Source organism: Nyctibius grandis, chromosome 31 (assembly GCF_013368605.1).
Source record: "Nyctibius grandis isolate bNycGra1 chromosome 31, bNycGra1.pri, whole genome shotgun sequence".
NCBI classification, from domain to species: domain Eukaryota; kingdom Metazoa; phylum Chordata; class Aves; order Nyctibiiformes; family Nyctibiidae; genus Nyctibius; species Nyctibius grandis.
Genome location: NC_090688.1, coordinates 5756241 through 5781579, shown reverse-complemented (window position 1 = coordinate 5781579; position 25339 = coordinate 5756241). Strand labels below are relative to the sequence as shown.

The following is a 25339-nucleotide window of genomic DNA, read 5'->3' as shown; positions in this document are numbered from 1 at the left end:
TCCTGTGGGAGCCACTTGTTTCTGAGCTCTGCAATGAAGCTGGAAGGAAGACAGGCACATGGGCTGGAGACAGGCAGATGTTCAGACTCCAAAGGCTGCTCTTCTCTATGACTTTCTCCATGAGAAGCAGAGCTGATGCCCTGCCGTTTGCAGTCATTAGAGATTGTGGCACTTTTCATAAGCTTAGAGATTTCAGAGTCCAGTGCCTTGACCAAAAGCTTACCTCCAAATCAACATCCTGTTTTTGAACCCGTTGGCCTATTTCAGCTCAATTTGACAGAGGAGCTGAGGCATCAGAGGTGTTAAGTCCCAACACATTTTGTGATACTAGGTGGCTGGGTATAGTAAAGAGTCCCTAGTAGTAGTGCCCCACCAGCAAAAGAAAGACTGCAGAAATTACCTCAGCCTAGTATTAGACACTCGAGATTCCAGAGTAGCACTCATCAAAGATATACAAACTGTTAAGAAAACAAAGCTGCAGCGGTCAGTCTGTTCACAGTCTAAATTGTGTGTTTAGCTGTTTTTACTGCTGTTGTGTGAGGGCTTAATGCAGGGGCGTCAGCTGTGCATGGGTGGTCCTGGTGAAGTATGTGTGTGTCAAGTGGGCACATATATGTATTTGCAAAGCAGTGCATGCATGGGACATCCATCTGAAGGTACATCTGCCTGTGTCCCTGTGCTGACTGTGAGGGCTGCTATGCAGCAATGTCTTACAGCCTGAGAGTGCATGGGATCTGCCAGTGTGTACATGTAATGGTTTTGTGATGTTGAGTTATTGGTATGACTGACAAAGGCTTTCCTAGTCTCCTATGCTTTTTTTTTTTTTTAAAAAAAAAAAAGACTCATTAGGAATAACCTCAGATACAACTACACGATTCCTGAATTAATTAGAAATCTGGGGTGCAAATTTTTAAAATCAATGTGGTGGGGGAAGGAGTGACCACCTAATGGTTGTATCTAGAGGCAATATGAGGTGTCAGTGAGCAGTCAGCTTCCTCTATTCCCACTGCAGGCACCTCTAAATGACAGCTCATCCACTCCTAATATCGGTGTCAAGAGTGAATCACCCTCAAGGCACTGGTCTCTTTTTACTGTCTATAGCATGAACAAGGACCTTAAACTCAACCCTGAACCCAGGGGCTGAAGTAAGGTGAGATGAATCCAGTCCTATGTGTTTTAGGCACGCTAGTTTCTTTGGAGGCTGAAGCCACGGTTCTTTTCAAAAGGAGCACATCTATCTATAGGTGGCATGTCTGGGATTCCCAGTACAGCCCAAGGGAATAAAAATGCTCAGACTTCAGTAAAAGTCAAGTGTCTTATCCCTCAGGTAAATAATGAAAAGTCACAGATTCCATTTGGAAAAATGAGCTGACTTAAACAGATAAACTTTTTTTTTTTAAAAAAAAGGAGGATCACACAACCATAAATACACACATTCATATAAGATATTATAAAATGTAACTCATGGTCCTGCCAGTGCAGTAATTGAAAGTCACTACAAACTGCTTGGAAGTGACCCCTTAAAATTTGAAACAAAAGCCTTGCAAATCTAAACACAGCATGCAGGATATGCTGCCCTCCAGGACACAGAGTCTCACACAAATTCTCCCCTACCCACTACTAAACTGCTTTCAGAGGCAGCACCAACAGCACAAGGCATGGAGAGGCACATGGCAGGAATGGAGAGAAGAGGAAAAGAAATGTATCGGTAAGACAAGGAGAAGTAGCAAAACAAGTTCACAAATTTGGAAACCTTTTCCACCTGCAGGAGGCATCTGAGCTGCTGTGAGCTCCCCATTAATTTAACAGAGATTCTCCTGTTCCCAATCTTCCAGCTCTGAACTACTCAGTATATGCTGCTCCAACCAAGCTCGTCCCCTGCAGGCTGACAGCACCTCCATCTCAGGCCTAAACTCATGGTCCTTTCCCTTCAGACACTATTTCCCCATCGCATGTTATTTTCTGCAACAGCACTTGGGCCCTGACAGTGTGATAGGGGCTGCTGCAGGACTGAAAGCGGAGAGGCTGAGACAGTCCAACAGTGATGGGGGAGGCAGAGGAATGAGCTGCAGACAAGAGAATTAGCTGCGGAGCAGTGAGCTCAATGGTTAAAACACCAGTGCCGCTGCAGGCATCCGGCGGGCTGATCAGGTATAAGAATAAAGAAACCTCTTCCCAACTGCTTACACCCTCCAGGACCACTGGTGCCACACACCAAAGTGCACGCCTGCCTCAGTAACCTCTTGGGGAAGACACTGTCAGGCTAATAGTACCCTCAAAGGGCTGGGAAAGAGAGTGGAGTGGGCACATTATTACCCTTAGGACTTGGGGTGCTCTCAGCTGCCTGCTGTGCCAAGCTGAAGGATCCCCATCAAAGCCTATCCCTAGACTCTCCTCCTGCCCCCCACCCAAATCCCTGCCACACGCAAACATCCCCGCATACAGACTGCAGGGAAAGGAAGGCCAGGTCAGGACCCTGTCCCTTTGCTTGGTCCCCCTCACAAGCACAAAGAAACAAGGAGAGATGACAACTACCTCCACGGCTCTCGCTGTCTGCGGGTTTCACTTGAATTGGGCGCGCCATCTGCAATGAAAGAGAAATGCAGAGGGTTAGAGCTTGGCCCATCTGCCCAGCACACGGTGCTGATAGCAGTGGCACCAGGGTGCCCCTTTCTGCCTGCTGTGCAGAGTAGGAGAGTGGCAGAAGAGAACCAAGACATTCTGATGGCAACCAGAACCCTTGGAGAAGGGACCACATGGATTTCAGAGTTCTCAAAAGGAAACCTGGTGCTTTTCCCTACTCAGCTGCTTGCCTGCAGGGAACAGTTCTTCTGGAAATGCCCACCATGCATAAACCTCTGCCTCCTCAGACACAGCAAGTGGCAAACGACTCCAAGGAAGCAGCTCATCACCATGAGGCTGGAGCCTGAACAGTGCTCAGGTTGGCCCAAGGTGAGACTACACCTGGAAGCTCTCCCTACACCTGCCCTGACTCAGCACAGGCATGGTCACCACACCTAATTGAGCCACTTATTTACCTTGCAGGAGGGAGGAAAGACTGCCTCTGAACTTGGCTAGGAACAGTACAGCAAGCAACCATGTTATGCTTCCCCTTCCCCAGCCCTCATGCAGACAGAGTTCTGTGCACCAGAGTGGCTCTAAAGAAGGGCAGTGCTGCTCTTCAGCAACATCTCCTGTCCACAAGGGGAATGCTCAGGTAGAAAGAGATAAAACTCCTCTCCCTTGGGTGTGGAGAAGAGCTGTTTACCTCTGTTGCACCCATTAGCGTCATCAGCAATAATCCAACCACAAGCAACGTGCCTGAAGGGTAGCTTAGCTCACATGACATGGGGGCTCTCCAGGTAGGACAGAGGAACACTTCTACCCAGGAGCAGCTGCATTAAGTAACCCACAGCTTTAACTGTCTGATTTGCAAAGCAGGGCAAAACTCTCGTCTGCTGAAGGTATGTGTGTCCTATGCTGCCCAGAAAGGCAACTGACAAGCTGCAGCCTCCTTCCCAGGCTAGCAGAATCCAACTGAGCCAGAATCTCCTCTGAGGAATGGCATACAAGGCAGATTTCCACATTCACACCACATCTCACTCCATGTCTCTCGGCATCATTCACAGAGGCTGACAGTGACTTGAATCAGTGACACTCATAATAAAAACAATCAGAATATTGCAGGTAAGACCTGCACACAAGTTGCAGGTCCAGGCATAGTCTGCCCTCTCTCTTAGGAAACACCCTCAGGAAAAACAGCAACAAAAACAGAACAGAAAATGAAATCAAGCCATAAAAGTCACCAACTGAAATCTGTTTAGAAGCCAGCACGCAAAATGTGGACTGCTGTCAGTCTCCAAGTGGCAGCTAAGCCAGACTGGCCAAAAACCAGAGGCAGAGCCCACATTCACAACAGCTGCAGGAAACCCGTGAAGTAACTTTGCAGTTTACAGGACAGAGATACCAACCAGAAGGCGACAGGATGCCACGGCATGGCACACCGCTGCTGAAGTCTAACTGCTGGGCACGGGAGAACACTTGTGGCAGCTGGGGGCTGTAAGCTGGCTTCCGCTGACTGATGGATCTCAGGCAGGATTAACAAAAGCTGGGACCAGCCACAAGCGATGCCATCCCTGCCTTAAGGAGCAATATGGGGCTGCTTGGCAGAGCCAGAGACTGGCTGGCAGCTCCCCAAAGAAACGCCAAGCTGCTGCCACGCTGCACCTCGGTAGGCAGCAGTGCCAACTCCAATTCCATCTCCCAGGGCTTGCTGTGTCATTTGTGGGAGAGGGAAAGGCTGAGGATCCCTTTCCCACTCTCAATCAGCTGCATGGATTTGCAGAGCGCCTAACATCCCGCTGTGCTGCCACGTGGCCCCAGCATGTGCAGCACTAGCACTTGCCAGCCTCTGGGCTGCTTCTTCCCCAAGGAGCTGCCAAGGACCAGGCATCTCTTTCAGCCCATGAGCTGAGAGGGATGTGGGGCAGGGGTTCAGAAGGATGCGGTCAGACATTGCTCCAGAAAGCCTGATTTCCTCACTGAGAGGCAGTTGCTCCTGTCACAGCCTCTGGCAATATGCTTGTGTGCAAGCTGAGGCTGGGGGTGCTTCAGCAGCAGGCTGGGTGGGAGAGGGCAGGCAGCCCAGATGCGTGCTCAGAAGAGAGGGCTCGGTGTGGAGCCAAGAGGGGCAGCTGGCCACTTCACTCCCCACTGCTCCCACAGCAGTGAGAAATAGTTTTGTTTCTACCCGGGATGCAAAACCAGGATTAAGCTAAACAGATGGGGAGGGCGATGGAGGGACAGACTTGGATCTCGGCTTCTATGAGAAGAATCCATTTGGGGGAAGGGAAGGAGGAAGGGATGCTGTGGAAACCAAGACCATTGCACCCACCCAGGGATGCTGGGGCTGAGGGCTTGTGGCAAGGAGTCCAAAAGGATAGGAAGAGGTGAGGGAGGGGGTTAAGTACCTGAGGACATCTCCCTGTCCCCTCCCCCAAAAGGGCTGTCACTCCAGCTCCCAGCACCTAGGGTAAAGGAGGTGTTGTCATGGAAACGGTTATTCACCACACCGAACCTGACATTTGTGGTTGCCACGGAAACCAGCTCTTGGGGGCATTCCCTCTGCTTTGCACAAAAGAGACATTTTGATATGATCTCTGGGGAGGGGGCCTCCTCTACCCATCTGTCCACCCCTTTCCTCCCCCCCATCCCAGGGACTGCTACGCGCTGCAGTAAGCCACGGCTGGCCCTACTGAACCTGCCCACCACGGGGGGAGTGCACCCCATAGGGTCACACACCCACAGCGCGGCCACACGCCCACAAGCAGGGCCACAGCACGATGCCTGCAAGACAGCACCAGCGGCAGAGGTGCCGGTGCCGATGCCAGCACAGTGACGTGGGTTAGCACTGGCGCAAGTCTGGAAGCAGTGTCTGGCTGCGGCGACAAGAGGAAGCAGGGCTGCCTAGGGTGAGATCAAGCATGTGGGCTGCTCTGCACCCCACTGCTGTGGCCACAGCTTCTCTCTTGCCTACTTGACACAGCACCTTGGCAGGGCACATGAAGACTCACCATCTGCCAATGTTAGACCAAGTCCTCAGTGAAGGGCTGCCCATTTCCAGAGACCTTGCCAGCTCCAGTGGCTTTGAGAGCCATCCATTGAACTGTGGTCTGGTCTCTGGGCTGGTCTTCATCTGCTCTGGAAGATGTGGGTAAAGAGGAGAAAACAAGATACAAGAAATTTGTCCAGATGCTGGGGCTTGGAGAAGAGAAGCAGGATTCTCTGGTCTCCCAACTGAGGCAAAGGCAGGCATGGTCCTCTTTGCAAAGAACTAGTCACCCAGAGGCTTCCACAAACAGGACACCACCACTTTAATCCTTCCAGGTCTCATGTTGTCATTAAAGACAAACAAAATATCAAGGCCTCTCAAGGAGAGGTGTGAGCCTACAAATGCAAAGAGAGTCCACAGTTGCTTTAACTCGACAACATAGGTCGCAAGGCCTTGAAGTGTCCCTGTGGGGTCCTAAACTTTGTATACAGGCCTCAGACAAAGAGCTCTGTCCCCTACAGCAACAACACACAGAAAGGATGGTTAAGCTTTACCCCTTCCATTTGAGGGAGAAAGAGAGGAACAGGACAGCGGGGAAGACATACTTCTGGCTTGCACAGTAAACTCTGGAAGTACAAATCCTCCTGGCCTCCAGTCCTCATCTCAAGCTGTAATCAGAGAACACATCTGACTCTAAGCAAGCCATGTTTGTACATACCCAGCTGGGCCCAGAATCCAACAGTCAGGATGTAAATACCTTAAATTCCAAGTGCCAAGTAGATACACATGCACCGACATGCATGCCTTTACCACACAAGAACACAAACATATGTGAACACACATGTGGCGTGGAGAATTTGAGCAAATGATTTATGAGCCTGTGCCTGCCTCATTAGCTGAGCTTTATTTTCCTCATTAAATTATTCAGCTGAGCATTATTATTCTTCCATTGTGAAGAATATCACTATAACATTTAGCGCATGCTGCCAGACCACATGTCCCTGACCCCGAGTCCCTCACCTCTGCACTTCACAGTCCTTCCTACCCGCTGCTAATGACAGGCTAAGAGCCGTCCTTCTGAAGCCACATGCAGTAACGGACACAAGATGGGCAGCACACGGGAGGGGGCAAAGCTCCCACTGCCCCCCTTCAGCTTCTCCCTCACATTTGCCCTCCTGGCTGGCTGCACACCTTCCTTTTCCAAACACAGCCATGCTTACCCTCCACAGCCCAGAGCTCTCGGACAATGTTTCTCTGTCTGTATCACTCTCCTTCTCACAAGCACACAGCCTTTATTAGCTTGCATTCTCTGGAGTTACTGGTGGAAAGCAACTGGCCAGCCTGATGGGGGCACAAAGCTGTACTCACCACCGGAGCGTTACATGCTACAAAGCACAGCAGCCACATTTCCTGCATAGCCCTCAGAGAGCACTGAGGAGATACCTGGTGGTAAGAGAGTCACTGCAGCCCAGAAGAGCCTAGGGGTTTCTAGGGAAGACGCAGCGGTGAGAGGCCTTGCTGACGAGTGCCTAGATTACATCCCACCCCATCCCCAGCATCTCATCAGCATAAAGAAATGGGGAACTGTGCTCTGTTTGGGCTTCCTCCCTGCTTTCAAGGAAATGCTCCCCTACCCTTGTAGCACTGAGATCAAAGATCTAAGGAAAATTCCTGGCCCCGCTAAAGTCAGAGGAAGCTTTGCTATTGGTTTCACCAAGGCCAAAATGCACCATTTCTCTCACCACACCCCCCAAAAAAAAAAACCCTTCTGGAGGCGAACTAGCTCCCCACATTTACACGGATGCCCAGCATGAGATGTCATCTCAGCAACCTGGTAGCCAAGTTCTCCAAGGAGGAGCAGTGACCCCTAGCTCTCGCTTCCTCAGCTTTCAAACTTCAAAAGCTTGATACAGGGAGAAAGCCCCCGGGGACAGCAAGGCAAGCCTTGCTATTAATTAGGAGTAAGTGATGTAAAATAGCCCCTCAGGTGCAATGCAGGGGAACCTCACAGAGTTAAATGGGTCAGAGGCAGACAGCATGAAACACACAATGCGGGCTGGCTCCTCTGGGACATCAGGATCCAAGGCCATTGTCAGAACAAGGTCCTGGGCTCTTAGGCTTTGCAAATTGTGGGCTGGTCCTCTTCTGGCCAGTTAAAAATGCCCTGCCTGAATGATCACAACCACTTCTAGCTGCGCAGAGCACACACATCTAAATGATGATTTGCTCATTTGGATTCTGTTTCTGGTCAGGAATGCAAGCAGTGATGGATTGGTGCCAGCCTCAGTGCTCAAGACTCCTGCTTGCATCTTTCCTCTGACATCTCAGTGTACCTTGGTCCTATCCAAAAGAACCATCCTTCCCTGAGAAAGGGGAGTTGTCTCACAAAGAAACATTAGCACCAAGCACCATTTCAGCATAACTCTAAAGGCTGCTTATGAATTCACCCCATCCAATCCCATTATGAAGGAGACAAGGATAATTATGAGTAACGCATTCCAGGTGGAGGAATCAAGGCACATGACAATGAAAGTCATGATGGAAGTCTGTGGCCGAAGCAGGATGTGAAGTCCAGAGTCCAAAACCACACACCTTCCTGCCTGCATAGCTAAGGCTGTCTCATTTTGCATGAGCAAGGAAGACTGTTGGAGGACTTCACCCAACTGCTTTGTGTCACCAGGAGGAGGACTCAAACTCAAACTCCTCTCACAAGTTTCTTTGGGATCTATTTTCCCTACCCCCAGCACAGAGCACAAATTAGGCAGAGCGGGGAAGTTATCCGCCATTCCCCACCAAAGCTGAGCGCATGCAGGAATCAGCAAGCAGACAGCAGAGCAGCGTGCAGGCCACAACACACATGGACTGGCTGCTTTGCCTCTTGTATTCTCTGCTGCGCTGTGTTCCTTCTGCCTTAACACAGTCAGAAATCCTTGTCCCCCCTGTAGCTAGTGCTGCTCTTGGAGGAAGGCAAGCAACTTATCGCCATGACTCAGAAAGCCTTTGGATCTCCCTGGTATCTCTATGGAAGTGACAGCACCATTATTGTGCATTAACATCAGACAAACAGCGGGGAGGCCAGCCCAACACAGCAATTACAGCCCCTATCACGTACATGACTGTTTGGCAGACATATTTAAGTGCAGTCTCTCAGGAGTCCTATGGTCAGTCTGTCCTCGTGGGGCTCCTTCCTTGATGTTTCAGTGCACTGCAGGGCACTGCATCAACGAGGACATTAGATGATCTTCCCTGTTGCCCTGATCTCTTCTTGTCACTTGTGATTAGTGCCACTGAAGGTCAAAGGAGCTTTTAGGTGAGAAGAGGAATGTGCCAACTTTCTCAAATCCTTTTCTACAGGTGCTAGGACAACAAGTTTCCCCCAGAGGCAATAGGAAGAAAAATTCTGGGCCAAATTCAGGAGAGTACCTTTCTGGTTTCAAGGGGGCTTTTCAGCAGTATAAAGAGTAGCAGTATTTGACCCCAAACTTCCTCCTGTTCCTCCCCACTCTTGCAAAACAGGGCTGAAGGAACTGAAAACCCCAAAACCTCTTCTAGCAGATTTGTCAAGACTACAAGAGATCATTCTGGCCACCAGCAAGCCATGGGCCTGAGGGCCCAGGCACAGCTTGGTGCTCAGACCCATAGTCCTGCGTCAGCTGCAGGATCTTTCTTCAGCAGAGACAGTGTCTTGCCGTCCTTGGCTTGCCTAAGGAGGCCCTAATCACAGGAGCCACTCCCAGCTCAAAGTAAGGTGGAAAGTGCTTAGCAGGCCTACAAAAAGCAGGAATAAGATGTTATGAGATGGGTCACCAAGTTACTCTTAGCAAGTGCAAGAAAGCTGCAGAGGGGAAAGCTGGGAGCACTGCCACACTCACCCGGCTTTGATCTTTCTGTCAGGCTGTTTGGAGAAGACATCCAACACCCATCTTGCCCTGTGCTCACTGATGCACTGCTGACTCTGCTTTACTGGACACCTGGCCCAGTGAACATGCTCGGGTGCTTCTCCGTGCACAAGTGGGAGCCTCCAATGACCTCAGCAAACTGGCAAAGGGCAGAGAGAGGGGCACAGGAAGCCTGAGCTGACAGACACAGCCCAGGCTGCAGAGTGCTTGCACAGGCCTCTCATGGATGTGCTGGAAGGTTAACACGCTGTGGTCGGTCTGGGCCTGACAGCCAGGGCTACTGGCAGTTCCTCAATGCAGCCATGCCCCCACCTCTTCTCCCCCCATGGCACGTTAATTACAGTGGCTGGGGAAAGAGGTCGCTGCTAATTTCATGCGCTTTGGTGGCCGCAGACAGGGCCAAGCAGACAGCAGCAGGGACCCTCCGCCCCGGCTGCTGCACATAGGCCAAGTGCACCAGTTCCCATGGCAACCATTAGCAGTCTGAGCAGTGCAAAACCTCCTGCAATAGCAACATGCCCACGGGAAAATCCACTGAAAATGGGCCCAAGTCCCAGTGTCACCATAAGAACCCCTGAGCCATGTCTTCTCTGGGCTGAACAACAAAAGTTATGGCTGATATTAGATTAACTATTCCAGTTTGGGGGTCCTCACAGACTGGAAGAGAGGCCCAGAGCGATTGCAGGATCTCCTTGGAGATATTCAGAACTCAGCTGGAGAAGGTCCTCAGTGATCTGACGCAGTTGGCCCTGCTTTGAGTGGGGTTTGACCAAAGACCCCAGAGGTCTCTTCCAGCATAAGTTATTCTGTGATTCTACATCCATATTCACAAATACATGTGGGTATGCACACATACCAAATGACCCTGGGGAGATGGGAATGCAGAGTCATGCTCAGGAGTGTGGGTGCCTTTGCAAAGATGAAGATCTGTATGGGCTGGTGCACAGATGCGTGTGTGTGTGTGTTCATGAGCACAGGTGAGCTCACCAGGAAACACACCACCTCTGGGAGACAAAAGTCTAAGCACTGTGCTACAAGGGGATGCAAGTGCCCAGTTGTGCAAAGGGCAGCAATTTCTAGGGATAAAGGGAGGCCCCTTGCGTAGAGGACAGAGCCTGCATGTGTGCGTTTGGTCAGCATGTGGGAAAACAGGTGCTAATCTTTAATTTCATTATCCTTCCAATTCCATAGGCAGCAGAAGCCAATGTTTGCCTTGGCAGATTGCTCTCCCCCTGCCTCTTCAGGGTATGTACTTCACATGGCTGCTGCCTTGCCTCGCTGCTAGTTCTCAGCCCCTTAAGCCAAACCCCCATCAGCATAAGCATTTGCAATTCTCTCTGCAGTGAACAGGCACTTCTGTTGCTCCTTGCCCAGGGGCTGCTTTAGCCAGTACCTTCATGCCCTCATGCTGCCATTTCAATGGGACACCCTTGACATGCTCTCTGTATTGCTACCTTCTACTGATTGATAAAACTTCTCCACCCTGCCCAAAGGTTCAAGCTGCAGAGGCCACCTCAAAGATTAACAACCGGAGTCCAGCTTCAGTCCTCAACCATTCAGGCCCCCTACTCCACTCCTCAGCATGTCTACCAGCTTTGCCAGCTGCAATATCCTGGAGTGTTCACATGAAGAAACTTTCAGAAATACTGGTCCAAGCTGGCTTCACACCAGCACTTGTACAAAAGACAGGGGAGGGGAGAATGAGATGCCTTGACCTCTCTACCAAAACCCCTCCAGTCACCTGTGTTCCCTTATATCATCATGGGCTGCAGATCCTGTCAGATGGCCCACGGTGAGCCCTTCCTCCTGGCAGCACAGGAGAGAGACTGCCCACAGGGAAGCCCTCTGCTCAGGCTTTGCTGGGTCTCTGCATTAATCCTTGTGCTCAACCATCGGAGTCAGTGCTGCAGCAGCTCAACCCCTGGTGCATTCCCAGAGTCTCTCTTTGCTCTAATGCTGCTGCTCTCTGTAATTTTCCATTCCTGTGTCCCTGCATTCCCAAGCCATCAATGCATCCATGAGTCCTCCCCCTGATGTAGCCACATTTCAGTATCCCCATCATTGCTCTTAAACTGCCCATATTCCAGGCTTGGATCAATACAAATTTCTGCCACTTACTTGCCTACCTTTCAGGAAGTCCTTCTTTGTTCTGCACAGAAATAAAACTGTAACTCTACCTTGCCAGAAGAATTACTTTTTTAAACCTCCCCCCCTCTGCTTCCTCCTTCTATTCTTCTTCCCCTTCTTCTTCAGCAGCAATTTTATGTAATTTGCAACCGTCTGGCTGCAAATGAAAAGAGACACAAAGCGTTTCTGCGAAATATTGAAAAGCTGGCTGCTTTTCCCTCAAATTTCACTTAGCGAGAGGCTTTAACTTGGTGTGTGATCACTGCGTGTCATTAATAACCTCTCCAATTCCTTTCAGAACTCAGCAAAGTGAAGGCACAATCACAAATCAAAGGCATGTGTTATTGAGATATAATATCGTTTCACCGAACCAGGGAGGAGTGTGCCAGGGAGTGGGGAGAAGGTGAAATGCTGCACCGCTAGGCTGGCTGGCAGCTGAAGAGGACACTAGATTTAGAAAGAAGCATAAGAGCTTGATTGCCTCTCTGCTTTTCAGATGCAAAGATTTTGCCTCTGTTCAGCCTCCATGGGTTGTGTGTCTTTCTCCAAGCCCTGCAGACTCAGGCCACAAAGGGAGCTCGTTTCTGTTTTGTTCCTCAGGCAGATCTGTCTCCATCTCTGATGAGTCTTTGGAGCCTGTCAAACTGTTTTATTGGGACTGAGTCAGACTTAATTGTGCAGTTCCCCAGCCTGTCCTCAGGGAGCAAAACTGGGGAACACAAAACAGGATCTTTGCACATGCAAAAGGACGCAAAGTACTGTGAAGGGCAGGGAGAAGGAGTGTGTCAGGTTCGCTGGGAGGCAGTGCTGGGCACAGAACTGGCCACAATGCTGGTGCTGTCTATATGCTGCACAGCATGAGTCGCTGTGAGCAAGGTGTGATGTGTTTCCCATTTGTCACCTGTACCGATCAGGATGATGGGCAAACCTGTCTGGCTGCATGTCAGCCCTTCAGCTGTGCTGAGGTTCACAGGTTGCTGCCACATCTGAGGGCCCCAGTGTGTGGAAACAGGCTGCCTGCCCACACAGCCACAAGGCAGAGCATTCTTCCTGCTTACCGCAGCTGACAGCAAGGGCATAGATACTTGGCATCCTTTTAAGCTCCTTAGCAAGCCTGGGTGATCAGACACTTCTGCTAATACACCAAGGATGCACCTCTCTGTTCTAGGAAGCTCCATCCTTCCTTCCCCAAAGAAGATACACAATATAATACAATATACAGCTGACAGTCTTCTTCCTTTACACCCTGAGCACACTAGCCCTTACAAAAGAGGGTGAAAGCCAAAAATCTGTCTACCTTTAGAAAAAGATGCTAAGCCTTACTGTCAAAAAATAGGCTTTTTTTGAGTTCAAATTCTATTTAGCTACCACACATTTAACAGCTCTCAATTTAAAAATAAACAAGAATTTTGATCACCCAAAAGGAGATCTTGCCAGACATGCCACAAAAGCAAAGAGAGACCATGGTCATTCCTATTGACTTATGTGGAAAATCTACAATATAAATATAAAACCTCAGGAAAGCTACACTGCAGGTGTGGCCCTGCAGGAACAATGTGGCAGCACTCTTAGATGGGCTGATATCACTAGCATCAGACCTGAAGCAATACCTCTGTGGGCACAGGCCTAGCCAGTGAGAGACTTGGAAGAGAAGCCAGAAGTCCTGCTCCAGCTGCCTGATCACAGCCTAAGGACCTATTAGAAACCATGTCAAAGCATTTCCATAAGTCTGTCCTTACGAAATCCCCAGTCTAGACTAAAAAAGTAATTTTTCTCTATTCAGGTTCATGAACTGCTGAGATCAACCACTGGTCTCCGCATTGAGACCAATAAAGGAAGGTACTTGGGTACTTGTGGCATCTATGGTTGCTTTTCAATACAATGGCAAGTGTAGGATTACCAACGAGATCCTTCCTATGCCGGGTTGATCCCTTGCTGTCTCTGACATTCAGATGTTCAGTCACGCATTCAGATGACAGTTTGTGTCATGCTACACTGATGTCATACACTCAAACTTTCTTCCTGCTATTGCTATGTGCAATAAAGAGATAGTAAATGGGTAAAATGAACAAGAAATCACTTGTTTACCAGACTACAGCCTGTTTACTGAAATCCCAGTGGTGTGGTCCAGTACATTCTGTTCTCTGTCCTATGCTAGGGTCCTCACTATACTTCTGACAAGAGGCTCTGCCAGAGTTCGTCAGAAGATGATCTAGATGTGCATGTACAGAGACAAAATTTCACGGCCTTGTTTCCAAAATAGGGAAACAATCAGTTACCTAGCGCTCCTGCCTGTGACTCATTTCCGGAGTATTCTCTGTGATCAGCTGGGTCAGAGGAACGGGTGATACTATACAGACACAAGCAAACCAGGCTAAGAAAACACAGTTGAAAGCTACCTCAGGTCACCCGGCCCATGTCCGTGCCAAGACCTACTCTATGCACATCAGGATGGAGGTCTGTTCCATTCTGGAAGTAACCATCTCTAAATGACCACTAAAATGACCAGAGAGAATCCCGCCTCCTTGGTCATTTTCCCCTCACACAAACTTAAAACAGTATTTGGGCACCTGGTTATCTGCACTCTTCCCCCTTTCTGCCCTGAGATAACCTGAAACAGTAAAGATCCTATTAAGCGGTAATTAAGTTACATGCATTTTCCAGCCCTCAAATGCCAAAGGCCCATGCAAAAAGGGAGCACACAGGTAAACAAATATGGAAAAGGATGTGTGCATGTGGAGGTCTTGAGGGGAGCTGGGAGAGCTAAGGGAAGCTATTTGGATCTGTATGGGTTAAAGAGGAAATGTTATGGTTAACAATTCCTAACCCCTCTCCAGAGACCCCTGCTTTACACTAATTATTCTGTTGCCTTGAGCACTCAGGGCCTCCTGTGAGCTTCTGTCTGTAAGTACCCAACTCCTTGTCTACTCACCACCAAATGTATCCTTCCAATGTGCTTGATCAAGCCCCTCAGAGAAACAAGGGAACTGCCCAGTCAAAGCTCTCAAATCACACCAAAATGGGAATGGCAACAATTCAGAACTCCTTCCAGCTCACCAGCAGGTCCCAGGGAGGCAGAAGACTCCCCTGTGAGGAGGGACCTGTTCCACTGTGCCTGGTCTCCTGCGATCCCTACTGCACTTTGCTCTCCAAGACCAGCTGTGGAGCGAGCAGGACCCAGGAACAGACCACAGCTAGTTCAGCAGTCTTGGTCTCACCTATATAACCCATTTCTCTTCCAAACAAGAGGATGTGGCAAGTATAATTTTTTCTTCTGAGAAGCTGATCCAACTCAGCCACTGCACTAGAAGTCATTTTGGGTCCTGCACAGAGCCACTCAACAAATTGTCCAGGCACCCTGCAAGGCAATGGCAGACTAGGAGCGAATGCACCAGGAAGTTCCGCACAACCTGGAAGAAAAGGGTCTGGTACCTTGTCTTGTCTCCTGTAAGCTTTCCATCATGCCCATTGTGCAGGCTGGGCCCACACCCTTCACTCCAAAGCTGACAGCTCCCTAGTGACAGGAACAGAGCGCTGAAGATGTCACGTCACACCACAGAGACCAAAGAGGAGCAGCACAGAAATAGGCTTGGCTGGAGTTACATGAAGCAGCCTTGGCAAGGTGGAGAAAAGAGCAGCAGCTCTGTGAAGAGCAGTGCTGTGCTTTGGTTCCCACATCCCTGTTCTATACCCCAAACCACACTGCACTTTCACAAGCAGGAAAACTAATCTAAGCTACTTCTCACCCTCACTCCCTCCCCTGACAATCTCCCATTTGCCTGCCCATGGCATGAGCTCCAGGCACAATTCACTGGGACTTACCCCTGGCAAAGTCTTCTGTTCATGCAGTGCTGTCTGGGCTTTGATGGCAGAGTCTCTGGCACAGTACGTGAGGAACGCACAACCTGCAGTGGATACAGCAAGTGTCAAGTTAGACATGCAATTGCATATGCACATTGACACAACGTCCCTCTTTGGTAACAGCAGGTGACCAAAGTACAAGGATTACAGATGCTGCCCTGTTCCAGCAGACCTCCATCCCAATGCTTCTGCTCAGGTACAGAGGAAGTGCCCTAGGCCCAAATAGAGAGGCCCATTCTTTTGCCCCCACCTTCTTGTGACTGTCTTGGGGTATTCCAAAGATGCTTCAGCTGTCCATGGACCTGAAGGTGGATGCAGGACAGGGGCTGTCTGGATCTCTCCCCTCTGCCCCAGAGAGGCTCCACACTACACAACACTTTTAGGCCACACGAAACCTAGCTACTCAGGACAAGCCCGACCCACGGCAACAAGATTATGCCATTCTTCTACCCCAAGTCCAATAAGTTGCTGCAGCTAAGCAAATCACATCTGTCCTCACAGCTCTTGCTAGGGAAAAAAAGCCCTCCACAAACAGCACACAAATATAGATACCTCTAACAGGTAATTAAAGCTCCTTATTGCCCAGTTTCGAACCAAGAATGCTGCACCAAGGCCAGATGTGGGATCATTGGATAATTTAACAAATGCAGTGAGGCCAGGAAGCATGCATGTAACCTTCACTTCTCACAGCAAAGGCAGCTAGCTCTATTGTGCAGGGGAAGCACCCCTTTGCTTTCATTCTCCCCTCACAGACTGCTGTGATGTCAAGCATCAGGAAAAGCCTCAAAAGCACCTGTATAACCAGAGAGCTCAAACCCTATTTCGAACAGATTTGGAGGCCTGGTCGCCAAAGTCCTAAACACAGATGCTTGCTCTGCTACTTTGCAAGTCACAGAAGACCCATTCTACGATAATCAGGGTCAGGTTGAGCACACAAAACTCTGAAGTCAGGAGTTGGGAATACGCAATTTATTCCACTGAGAGTTTCAATGCATTGGCACCATGTCCACATGCAATGAAGACACCATCCTTGCCTCAGGAGAATCAGCCATCAAACCCAAGAAAACAAAGGGTAGGAGAGGAATAAGTCTACATGAAGCTACCTGCTGAGTTAAGCACTCAAAGCCAGTCCCTGAGTCCCAATTCCAGTGCTCAGGAACATCAAAACTGAGGTAATTCACACTGGCAGGCTCAAAAACCTCAGCCCAGGGGAGAACAAGGATAAAATGAGGATTGGACAAAGGTACGCCATTTCGTGGTTATAAAGGAGAGAAACTCCTCATATAGGGACAGAGAGTTATTTTGCAAGGTACCGTCATCATGCCAGATCAGGGATTTGTAAAACCCAGCAACACCTACATCCACCAGCACTGAACCAAAAAAGTGCCATGAATCCCTTCCCTAGAGCCCTCTGGTGCTTCTCTTCCCTACAGCAACAGCAGCCCAAAATACTGTTCATCTTTTAGGTGCTTCACTCCCAGGGCAATCCTTGCTGCTGCTCTGCTTTTCAAGGATGTGGATATTAGCTCAACAGGAGCCAGCTTGTACTCCCTCCCTTCCCTCAAGCATAAAACAGCACTTGGGCAGCCTCTAACAACAGGCTGTATCTGGGCTGGACTGGGACAAGCAAGCCTATGGGCACAGGACAGCCCTGTCCACTGCTCTGTCCCTGAGCTCTCCATGTCTCTGAGCCTTCCAGCTATTCAGGTCCTTCATTTAATCTCATTCCTGCTTCGCAAATAGCAAGAATTTGGGAGGCTGAACTGGCTGTGGAAAGGAGGGAGCTAAACAAGTCAGCTACGTCCTTTGGAAAACATGATTACCATCCTCCACAGCCAGATGTTTTGGAGGTAGGATGCAGGAGTTAACTCTATTCTCTTTGCAAAGTCCCAGTCAGAAATACAGAAAGGGGTTTTGCAGAAACACTACACTCTAAGCCTAATTGTGTAAACAAATATTTGGGAAAAAGAATCTTCCTTCCTGAAGAGATATTATCTCTTGCAAACCAGCTCTTCAGTGACTCCTTAGGATGCAGCAAGTAAGTGAAGCACCTGGCATTTTCCACAGCCTCCCTTTGTCCCCTGCCTTCGCACAGGTACCAGAGGCTCAAGGAAACCCACATTTTCCCAGCTAGAAAGGGTTTCCATGCTGCGTCAGGACCCTGCTTACCATGTCTTTCATGGGCTCTTCAGGCTCCTAAAACTTTGAGCCTGACCCAGTCACCCAGGAATCCACTCAACAGTAAAGTGATGTCCACAGAGGTACAAAGGGGTCCGTCACTCTCACTAGGTTTTCTCGCTTCCACTGTTCCTGCTTTAGTTAACAGCAAACTCAAGTCAACAGGCTTATGCTCTTTTGGGCACTTCTAACACTGAGTCAGTTATGCCTGCTGAGACATGGGAGACTGTTAAAAAGTGCCAGCCTTGAAGGTCCCGTGCACCTGGCCAACCAGGTGGTTTTGATGATCCAGTCACAGAACAAGGAAGCATAACAGCACTCAGAGCACTGTCTATAAAATCAAGCTGTTACAAATCCTAAATGGGGGAACCTGGACCAGAGATGCTGCTGGACAGTGAGAGCCATGACCCCAGGTGGCCAGGGACACCTCCACCATCATCTGCTTCCTCCGAGACCTGAGTGACTTGTCTTCTTGTATATGATTTTTGAGTCTAGATTGTGACTGTTACATTAATACGGCAAATCATGTATTAAAATCTGTCCCAATCTGCAGGGGGTCCAACATTTTAAGTTGTATTATAAATTCTGTAGTACACTACTTATAGATTGTACTATAGTGATTCTGCTTGTAGAAATCCTGTGCCACTCTAATCATAAATTCTGTGCTATACTAATCATAAAATTCTGTCAAGAAAATAAAGCTTGAAGTGTAATTATGACTTAGTGCCGTCACCATTCTGCCAAGGATCCCTAAAAGAACCTGTATGTCCCCTTAGTGTTGGGTGACACCATCTTACTCTCACTGGCTCCAAGAGGGTTTCCAGCTCCCTGTAAGCAGAAGCCAGCCTAGTTCCACTTGCAAGAGACTGCAGGAAAGAAAAGAAAGAAAAGAAAAAAAAAAAAAGTTCTGTGCCTGATCCTCCCTACTGACTCTGGGATTTACAGTCTCTTCAGATCCTAAACATTACTCCAGACCATCAGCAGTCTAAAGCCTTGAGCAAGAAAAGGCTGTCAGTTTGCAGAAGAGAGGGGTCTCTAGATTCAGCCTAGCATTAGAAATCACATCAAATACTTCAGCAGGGGAAGCATGGAGTCAGCAGGGAGCTTATCTACAAGCTTGCAGAAGCTGAGTCAAAACTCAGCTGCCAGTGAGGCAAGTTAGGCTGAGGTTGTTGCTGCCTCCTTGCCGTTTCGAAAAGCCACCCATCTGTCCACACACAGTATGCTTCTCCACAGGCCCTGTGAGAGGGCTGCTCCTGTCCCTGCCATTCCCCTGCACTTTAGTCTAGTATCTCACACTCCAGAATCTCTCCACTTTCCCTACCACAGGCACTGCTAGGCAACCCATCCAGGAGACCACAGTTGACACTTGTGGAGGAACTGCCTTCTGCCCAATCCTGGAACACAAGGCCAAAAATTTCCACCTGATTCTCCCTGGTCGGTCTCTTCTGATCCATTCCAAAAACCTGTTCAAATGCCTTCCTGCTCTTTCCATGAAAATACTAGCTTTAAGACAAACACTGCCATTAACATGCAAATGTGTCTGTGATTAACATAAATTGAAAAACTGCCTCATGAATAATATTGGAAGGCTGGAACAGTATCAACTACCAGTAGTCAGGTTGCCGAGACGTGAATAGCCAGGCCCTAACAAAACCATTTCATAAGGGTGCTCATGTTTTTTTAGCAGGCCTCTAAGATCCTCCTCTGCATCCAGTGAATTCATCAGTTATCAGCACCTGTACAGGACAGTCCTACCTAGCTCTTGGGTTCTCAGACTTTGCAACCCAATTCACACCCTCCTGCCCCTGGCAGGCCTTTTCCACCCTCCCTTCCTCCCTGGGGGCAGAGGCAGCTGCTCAGCTCCCTGTCAAGCTGCAAGGGATTGCAAGAGGAGCTGTCGGGCTTTAACAGCAGTGCTGGCTTCTCACACAACTGCTTCTCCCCATCTTGGGAAAGAAAGGGAAAAAGCAGATGGAAGCCACATGTGAGCTGTCAATTGGATCTCACTGCAGATCAGGGAACATGGGGAAAGAAAACTGAATCTGCTGTTACAACTGCCCCAGAAAGATTATGGCTTCTGTACGGTGCAGGAATGAGTGCAGAGTTATCCAGATTTGCCAAAGCCTTCCCCTGACCAGGGGCCGTGAAGCCCTGGCCAGCTCCTGTGACAGTGCTTCAGGCCGCTGTGGCTTCTGGGTCAGGTCTGGCACCCCCCAGGCCTGCTGATGCTAATGGAAGCAGCGGTTCCTCACCAGGCTGGCCTTCTGGCATGGAGCCTAAGTGGTGCAGGCAGACCTGATAAGATGGGAGGGGAAGGCTGGGGTCAGGGTTGGCTGGATTGTGGGTCTAATTTCTTCGCTGTATGCTAAACCCCCCCACATCCTTGTGGAGGAATGACTTCTTTGGAGAGGTATATTGCCTATTCCCAAACCAGGATGAGGGTCTACATGTAAACCCATGCCACCAGGAAAGAAATCCTAACCTTTCACTTTGTACAAAACAGGGCAGGAGGGGGGGCAGAGGAAACTGAAGTTGTGTGGAAAATGACTGTACAAGAGCCACCAGAAGAACCTACACAATCTCAACAGCCTTTTCTGGATGGAACAGAGCACCAACAACCCCTGACCAACACCTGTATCTGCTCAAAAATGTCAAAACCAAAGAGAGATTATTTATTTTGCTACAGGAATCCTGCATTTAGCAACAAGTTAATGTCACACAGATCCAGTGCTGCCCCCTCTAATTTCCACGTCTAAGTGGTAGATCCCTAGAATGTGTCTCCTGCCTGGAACCTGACCTCAGACCCCAGTCTGTATTTAATATGTCAACTCAAATGAAATGTGCGATTGCCTCTTGCCTCAGGCCCATTCTCTTCACTGGATTTGAAACCTGGCAACTCACTGTCAGATGGTAGCAGGTTTAGACTCAGTCCCTTGAACACACAGACACACAAGCAATGGCATTTTGGTTCTGAAGTCCCAACCAGACATACTTCTTCAGCTAAATTCAAGCCAGGCCAGCTCCCACAGGCTTCAATGAGGAAGAATTTTCCTTCTGTGTTGGGGTTAGATTTGGCCTTTTGTTTGAAAATAAACTATATTTCTGTTGTCCCCTTCCCTCTCTGTTTAGTCTAGAACAGTTTGAGTTGCCACAGCACTCTCAGTTTTTCTTACTTTTCCTGCTAAATCTGAAACCAGAGGCATCAGGACTGAATGCAACTCACACTCCCTCCAGCACACACCAACACACGACCCCATGGCAAATCGTTTTAGAGCACAGAGGCCCAGGCTGAGCACCAACAGCTTTCAAGGTACTTACTGTAGGTTGCCTGCAAGCTTGCTCTCATATGCCAGGGAGTAGTGCTGCGATCACTGTCTCAGATCTCACAGCAAACAGTCTCCGTGAATTCCCATTCATGGCTGGAGCTGTGGTGATCACAAGATCCCAAACACCTGCTGGGGGTGGGCTAGAACCACTCCACAGAAGGGAGCTGACATCCTGAATGTGACATCTTTTCAGAATACAGCTTTCAAATACAACAATAACTGTGGATAAACAAGCCTCCTCAAACTTTTTAGCATCCACTAAATGCCTTTCAGCGAAGAAAGACCCCTCATCTATCCCAATTTATCATTAAGAAGGCCCCTCATTCATCCCAAAGGCTACTGGCAACAGCAGATTTGCAGCTGATACTCTTTGTTACGTGAATTTTAAAACCACAGCGTCGTATTCCCGCCTGGGAGGAGGTCTGAGACCACAGCGGGGATGGCTGGCCGCTCACCGAGGGCTCCGCTCCAGCCCTAGATGCCGCGACCTGCAGCAGCCTCAGTCTGCCCCGCTCTGCACATCGGCGCCTTTGTCACAGCACCCCACGCACCGGCGCCAGGCCTTGGGCTACCTGCGGGGTGCCGAGACCGGGGCGGGGGGCTCCGCGGGGCTCCGGCGCGGGGACGCCGAACCCCACCCGGGCCACGGTGCAGCCCGCCGCCCGCGGGCGCCAGGAATGCAGACCCTTTCCCGGGCAGCGGATCAGGGGGCGCGAGCCCCCGCCGGGGGAGGCGGGGGGGGGTTTGGGGGGGGTGGGACAGAGGCAGCACGTCGCGGTGCGTCACGCGTGGCCCGACTCGAGGACCCACCGCCCTTTGTGCGCGCCCGGGGGAGCGGGCCGGGCTCACCCTTGTGCATGCCGGTGTAGCGGTCCTTGAGCACGGTGAGCTCGTAGATCTTGCCGAACTGCTCGAAGAGCGGCTTGAGGTCCTTCTCCTCCAGGTTGCGCGGGATCTGCCCCACGAAGAGCTTGATGGCATCCAGGTCCTTCATGCTGTCGGGCTGCGCGGGGGGCTCCGCGCCGCCGCTGCTGCTCATGGGGGAGGCTCGGCGCGGCGGCTGCGGCGCTGGCGGGAGCGGCGGCGGCTGCCTCCTCGCCTCGCCCTCGGTGAGTCTGGCCATGCCCCGCGCCCGGCGCGGCTGCGGGCGGGCGGGGGAGGCAGCGCGGCTGGGAACGGCCCCGCCGCCAAGCGCCGCCGCCGCCACAAAGAGCCGCCCCGCAGCGCCCCCTGCGGGCCCGCGGGTGGCTGCGCGGGGCCAAGGCGGTGCGCGGGGCCAAGGGAGGGGCGGAGGGGCCCCCAAAAGAGGGGCGCAGGGACGGGGCGAGGGGGCCTCAAGAGAAGGCTCCGTTGGCGAGGAGAGCCACGAAAGCGCTTGCAGCTATGGACGAGGAGGCAAGGCAGCTTTGGCGGCATCCTGAGGGCCGAGGAGGAGACAGAACGCCTGTCTTTCTCGGGCGAGAGAAGAGGCGTATGTTCAGGGCCTAATTTCCGGAAACGCTGAGGCCCTAGGAGCAAGGGGGAGAGCTCCAAGCACCCACAAAAAGGCCCCGTGTGCTCAGCAGGGGTGGGCGTTATTTGTAGGACCTGGTACTTATCTCGGAAGGACAAATTGTCATCAGCTGTCAGGAAATTAGGCATTAGAGCCTCTTCCGAAATAGGAGCTTGCTCTTGTACTGCTAACAAAAGGCAAGGCGGAGTGCCCTTCCACACCCCTATCAGAAATCAGTGTTTGGCCCCTCTTTCTCAGTGTCTCAGCACCAGGATCTAGAGGAAAATAAATTATTTAAAGAAGAAAATTTTCTAACACAGCCCTCCCCCAAAGTGAAGAAACTGTGACAGGGCAGTGAGCACAGCCACAAGCACCAGTCCTGGAGGGGGCTTAGCTGCAATGGGAAGCAATACGTGGCCCCAGGTCTGCAACCCTGGCCAGGTCTCTCCGCCCCAGGCCCTTGTGGGCAAAGCTCCCTTTCTTTTGAGAAGCTCAGCTCCCTCCTAACTGTGGCTTGGCAGAGGCATTTCCAGCTAGGTCCCGTTCAGACTGTGCCAGATGCTCACAAGCTGGTCACGTATCCACATTAAAGCAGCCATTATTGCTACCAGGGTCAGACCTGACTCCTCACACAAGGATGTGGATTGCTTTCCCACCAGCTTCTCCAGACCTGACAGATGATGCAAGGCAGCAGGGGATGTCAGAGCTCTGAGCAGCACAGTCCAGGTGGCCCAGGCTCTCTCATCTCTGCTCCACCTCTGCTACGCCAGGGTGATGCTGAGGCACAGCACACCCAAAGCTTATGCTCCAAAAGGAGCAGCTGCCCTCAGCAGCGCAGGGACACAGCCCAACCCAGCTCTGCCACCCACAGCCACACACCGCCTGCATATCCCACAGGGCATTTTCTCTGCAGCATGCACAGCTCTTGTCGTCACACCATATATTTTAGCCTGTCATCCTGACCTGAAGATGAATGAACTTCTGCACCCTAGTGCTGGGAGGAGGGAGGGGGTGTGTTTGCTGGATTGCTTGCAAAGATAGCTTTGGCAGAGCCAGGTGCTCAGCTCTGCAGAACCGTAGTGCAGGCACAACCCAGCCTGTCTTCTCCTAGGAAGCTCTCTGCTAGGAGCTTTCTGCCATCTCCCACTACTCTTGCCCTGCATCCTGCAGATAGATGGAGGCAGTGAGTGGAGGAGGGGGCCCTGCTATCCAACACATACCCAGTGCAACAACTCCATGCTCCCACACAGCAGCCCAATTCAGCAGACTGCCCTCTTGTCTGCTCCCCATCCTCCTTCCTGCCCTCTCACCACAGTGCCCCACATACTGGGTCTGAACCCAGGGGCCATTGCAAGGTGTCTCAAGACTCTTGCTGTAGAGCTGCCTTGTATTTGAGTGTGGTACCACTCCTAAAATTCACCCTAGAAAAACAGAACTCCCCACACTGGGCAAAATTTCTGTTAACATCTCTTGCAGAGACTGCCAGGGTTCTGCCATCTATTTGGAATCCACAGATGCATCAGCTGGGAAGCCTATGACAAGTCAAGCTGTTCTCATTTTTAACAGCTGCAAACAGATAAGGCAATCTGAAAAACAAGAGACCTTTATCACAACAGCAGCAAACCTCACCTTGGATGAATCATGGCTAAGCAAGTAATGTTTTCAAGCATCTTTCCATGCCTAGCCTGCTTTTTCATGTCAGTTGCTGCAGAACAAGCTGCTCTAGGCTCATGTTACAGCTTGAGGGACCCAGTGCCTCTGGTAGGCAATGTCTATTTAGAAGGAAAGATATATCCAGTATCTTTTGGAGTCCATGAATGGACAGGTTATAACCACCCCAACTACAGTAGAGAAAAACAGATATGAAAATACTGCTGGTAAATGAAAAATAGAATAGCTGTCAATCAGCACCTGGAAAGACTTCACAGAGCCAGACTGAGAATTATATACCACAGTAACAGGATTAAGTGCTGGATAAACGATAGTCATAGCACTAAGAGAGTAAAAAAAGGGAAATGACAAGTCACCTCTGCAGATGAAGAAGAAACATGTTGCATCTGTCACTGAGGAGGCTGCAAGGGAGAGGTAGAAGGGACACAGCAGAGCTCAGATGCATGATTCTCAAAGGATGAAGGAACAGATTCTGCCCAAACGTGAGATGCTGCTTCAAAAAAGAACTGTTAAAAGAAAACCACATTGAGTGCCCAGGAAGTTTCTCTTCTGCAGAGAAACATTTGCGAGTGAAAAAACCCAAGGTGTTTTCTTTAAACACATCTATACTTTCCTGGCTTCTTGTGGCATATGAGTGTTTGGATTTAGACAGGGGCAACTTAAGATAAAAGGTGAAAAGGTCCAGTCCAGTGGGGCAATTTTGAGAAGGGCTCGAACGGACGCAGGAACAGCAAGATACACTTTGCATTAGGAGTGCCTGCCTTTTCCTTCCAGCTCCTAAAGGCATCGAGCAATGGAGAAAATACAAGCTGGAGCTCTGAATTTCCACATCACCTAGGAGACAGCACTTCAGGCAGGAAATCCTCACAACAGCCCAGAAAAAAAAGCAGGGAACGGATCTTTCAAAGATTCTTCAAAACAATCTGGCTTCCCTTACCTATTTGTTCCTCAGGCAGAAGAGCCAAAGGACTAGTTAAGACAGTCCTGGCAGAAAATATCCAAGCAACAATATAGTATCTCAAGAAGATAAAAGTTCATTGTTGTAATGTGATTATTTCTGGTCTGGAACAAAAGGTTCTGCAGAGAAAACTGCTCCAAGACAACCAGATTAACAGTTTGAGAAAAACAGTAGAGAGTAAAACAGTACAACTTGCTATAAGCTTTCATCTTCTCCTGTTTACCAAGACCTTGCTGTTTACCTTTCATTGGATATCTGTTATCCCCACCAATT

General features: G+C 50.1%; 1 protein-coding gene across 2 annotated transcripts in view; it reads right to left on the bottom strand.

Annotated features, from left to right (window-relative positions):
• Nucleotides 1-22068, bottom strand: part of CELF5 (CUGBP Elav-like family member 5) — a 35069-nt gene extending 13001 nt beyond the window's left edge. For both annotated transcript variants that reach the window (XM_068420581.1, XM_068420582.1), the window contains exons 1-3: nt 21795-22068; nt 15400-15482; nt 2533-2584 (exon numbers count right to left, since the gene is read on the bottom strand). In XM_068420581.1, the coding sequence (XP_068276682.1) occupies nt 2533-2584; nt 15400-15482; nt 21795-22068 (409 nt within the window). The remainder of the gene's footprint in view (nt 1-2532; nt 2585-15399; nt 15483-21794) is intronic.
• Nucleotides 22069-25339: the final 3271 nt, after the last annotated feature.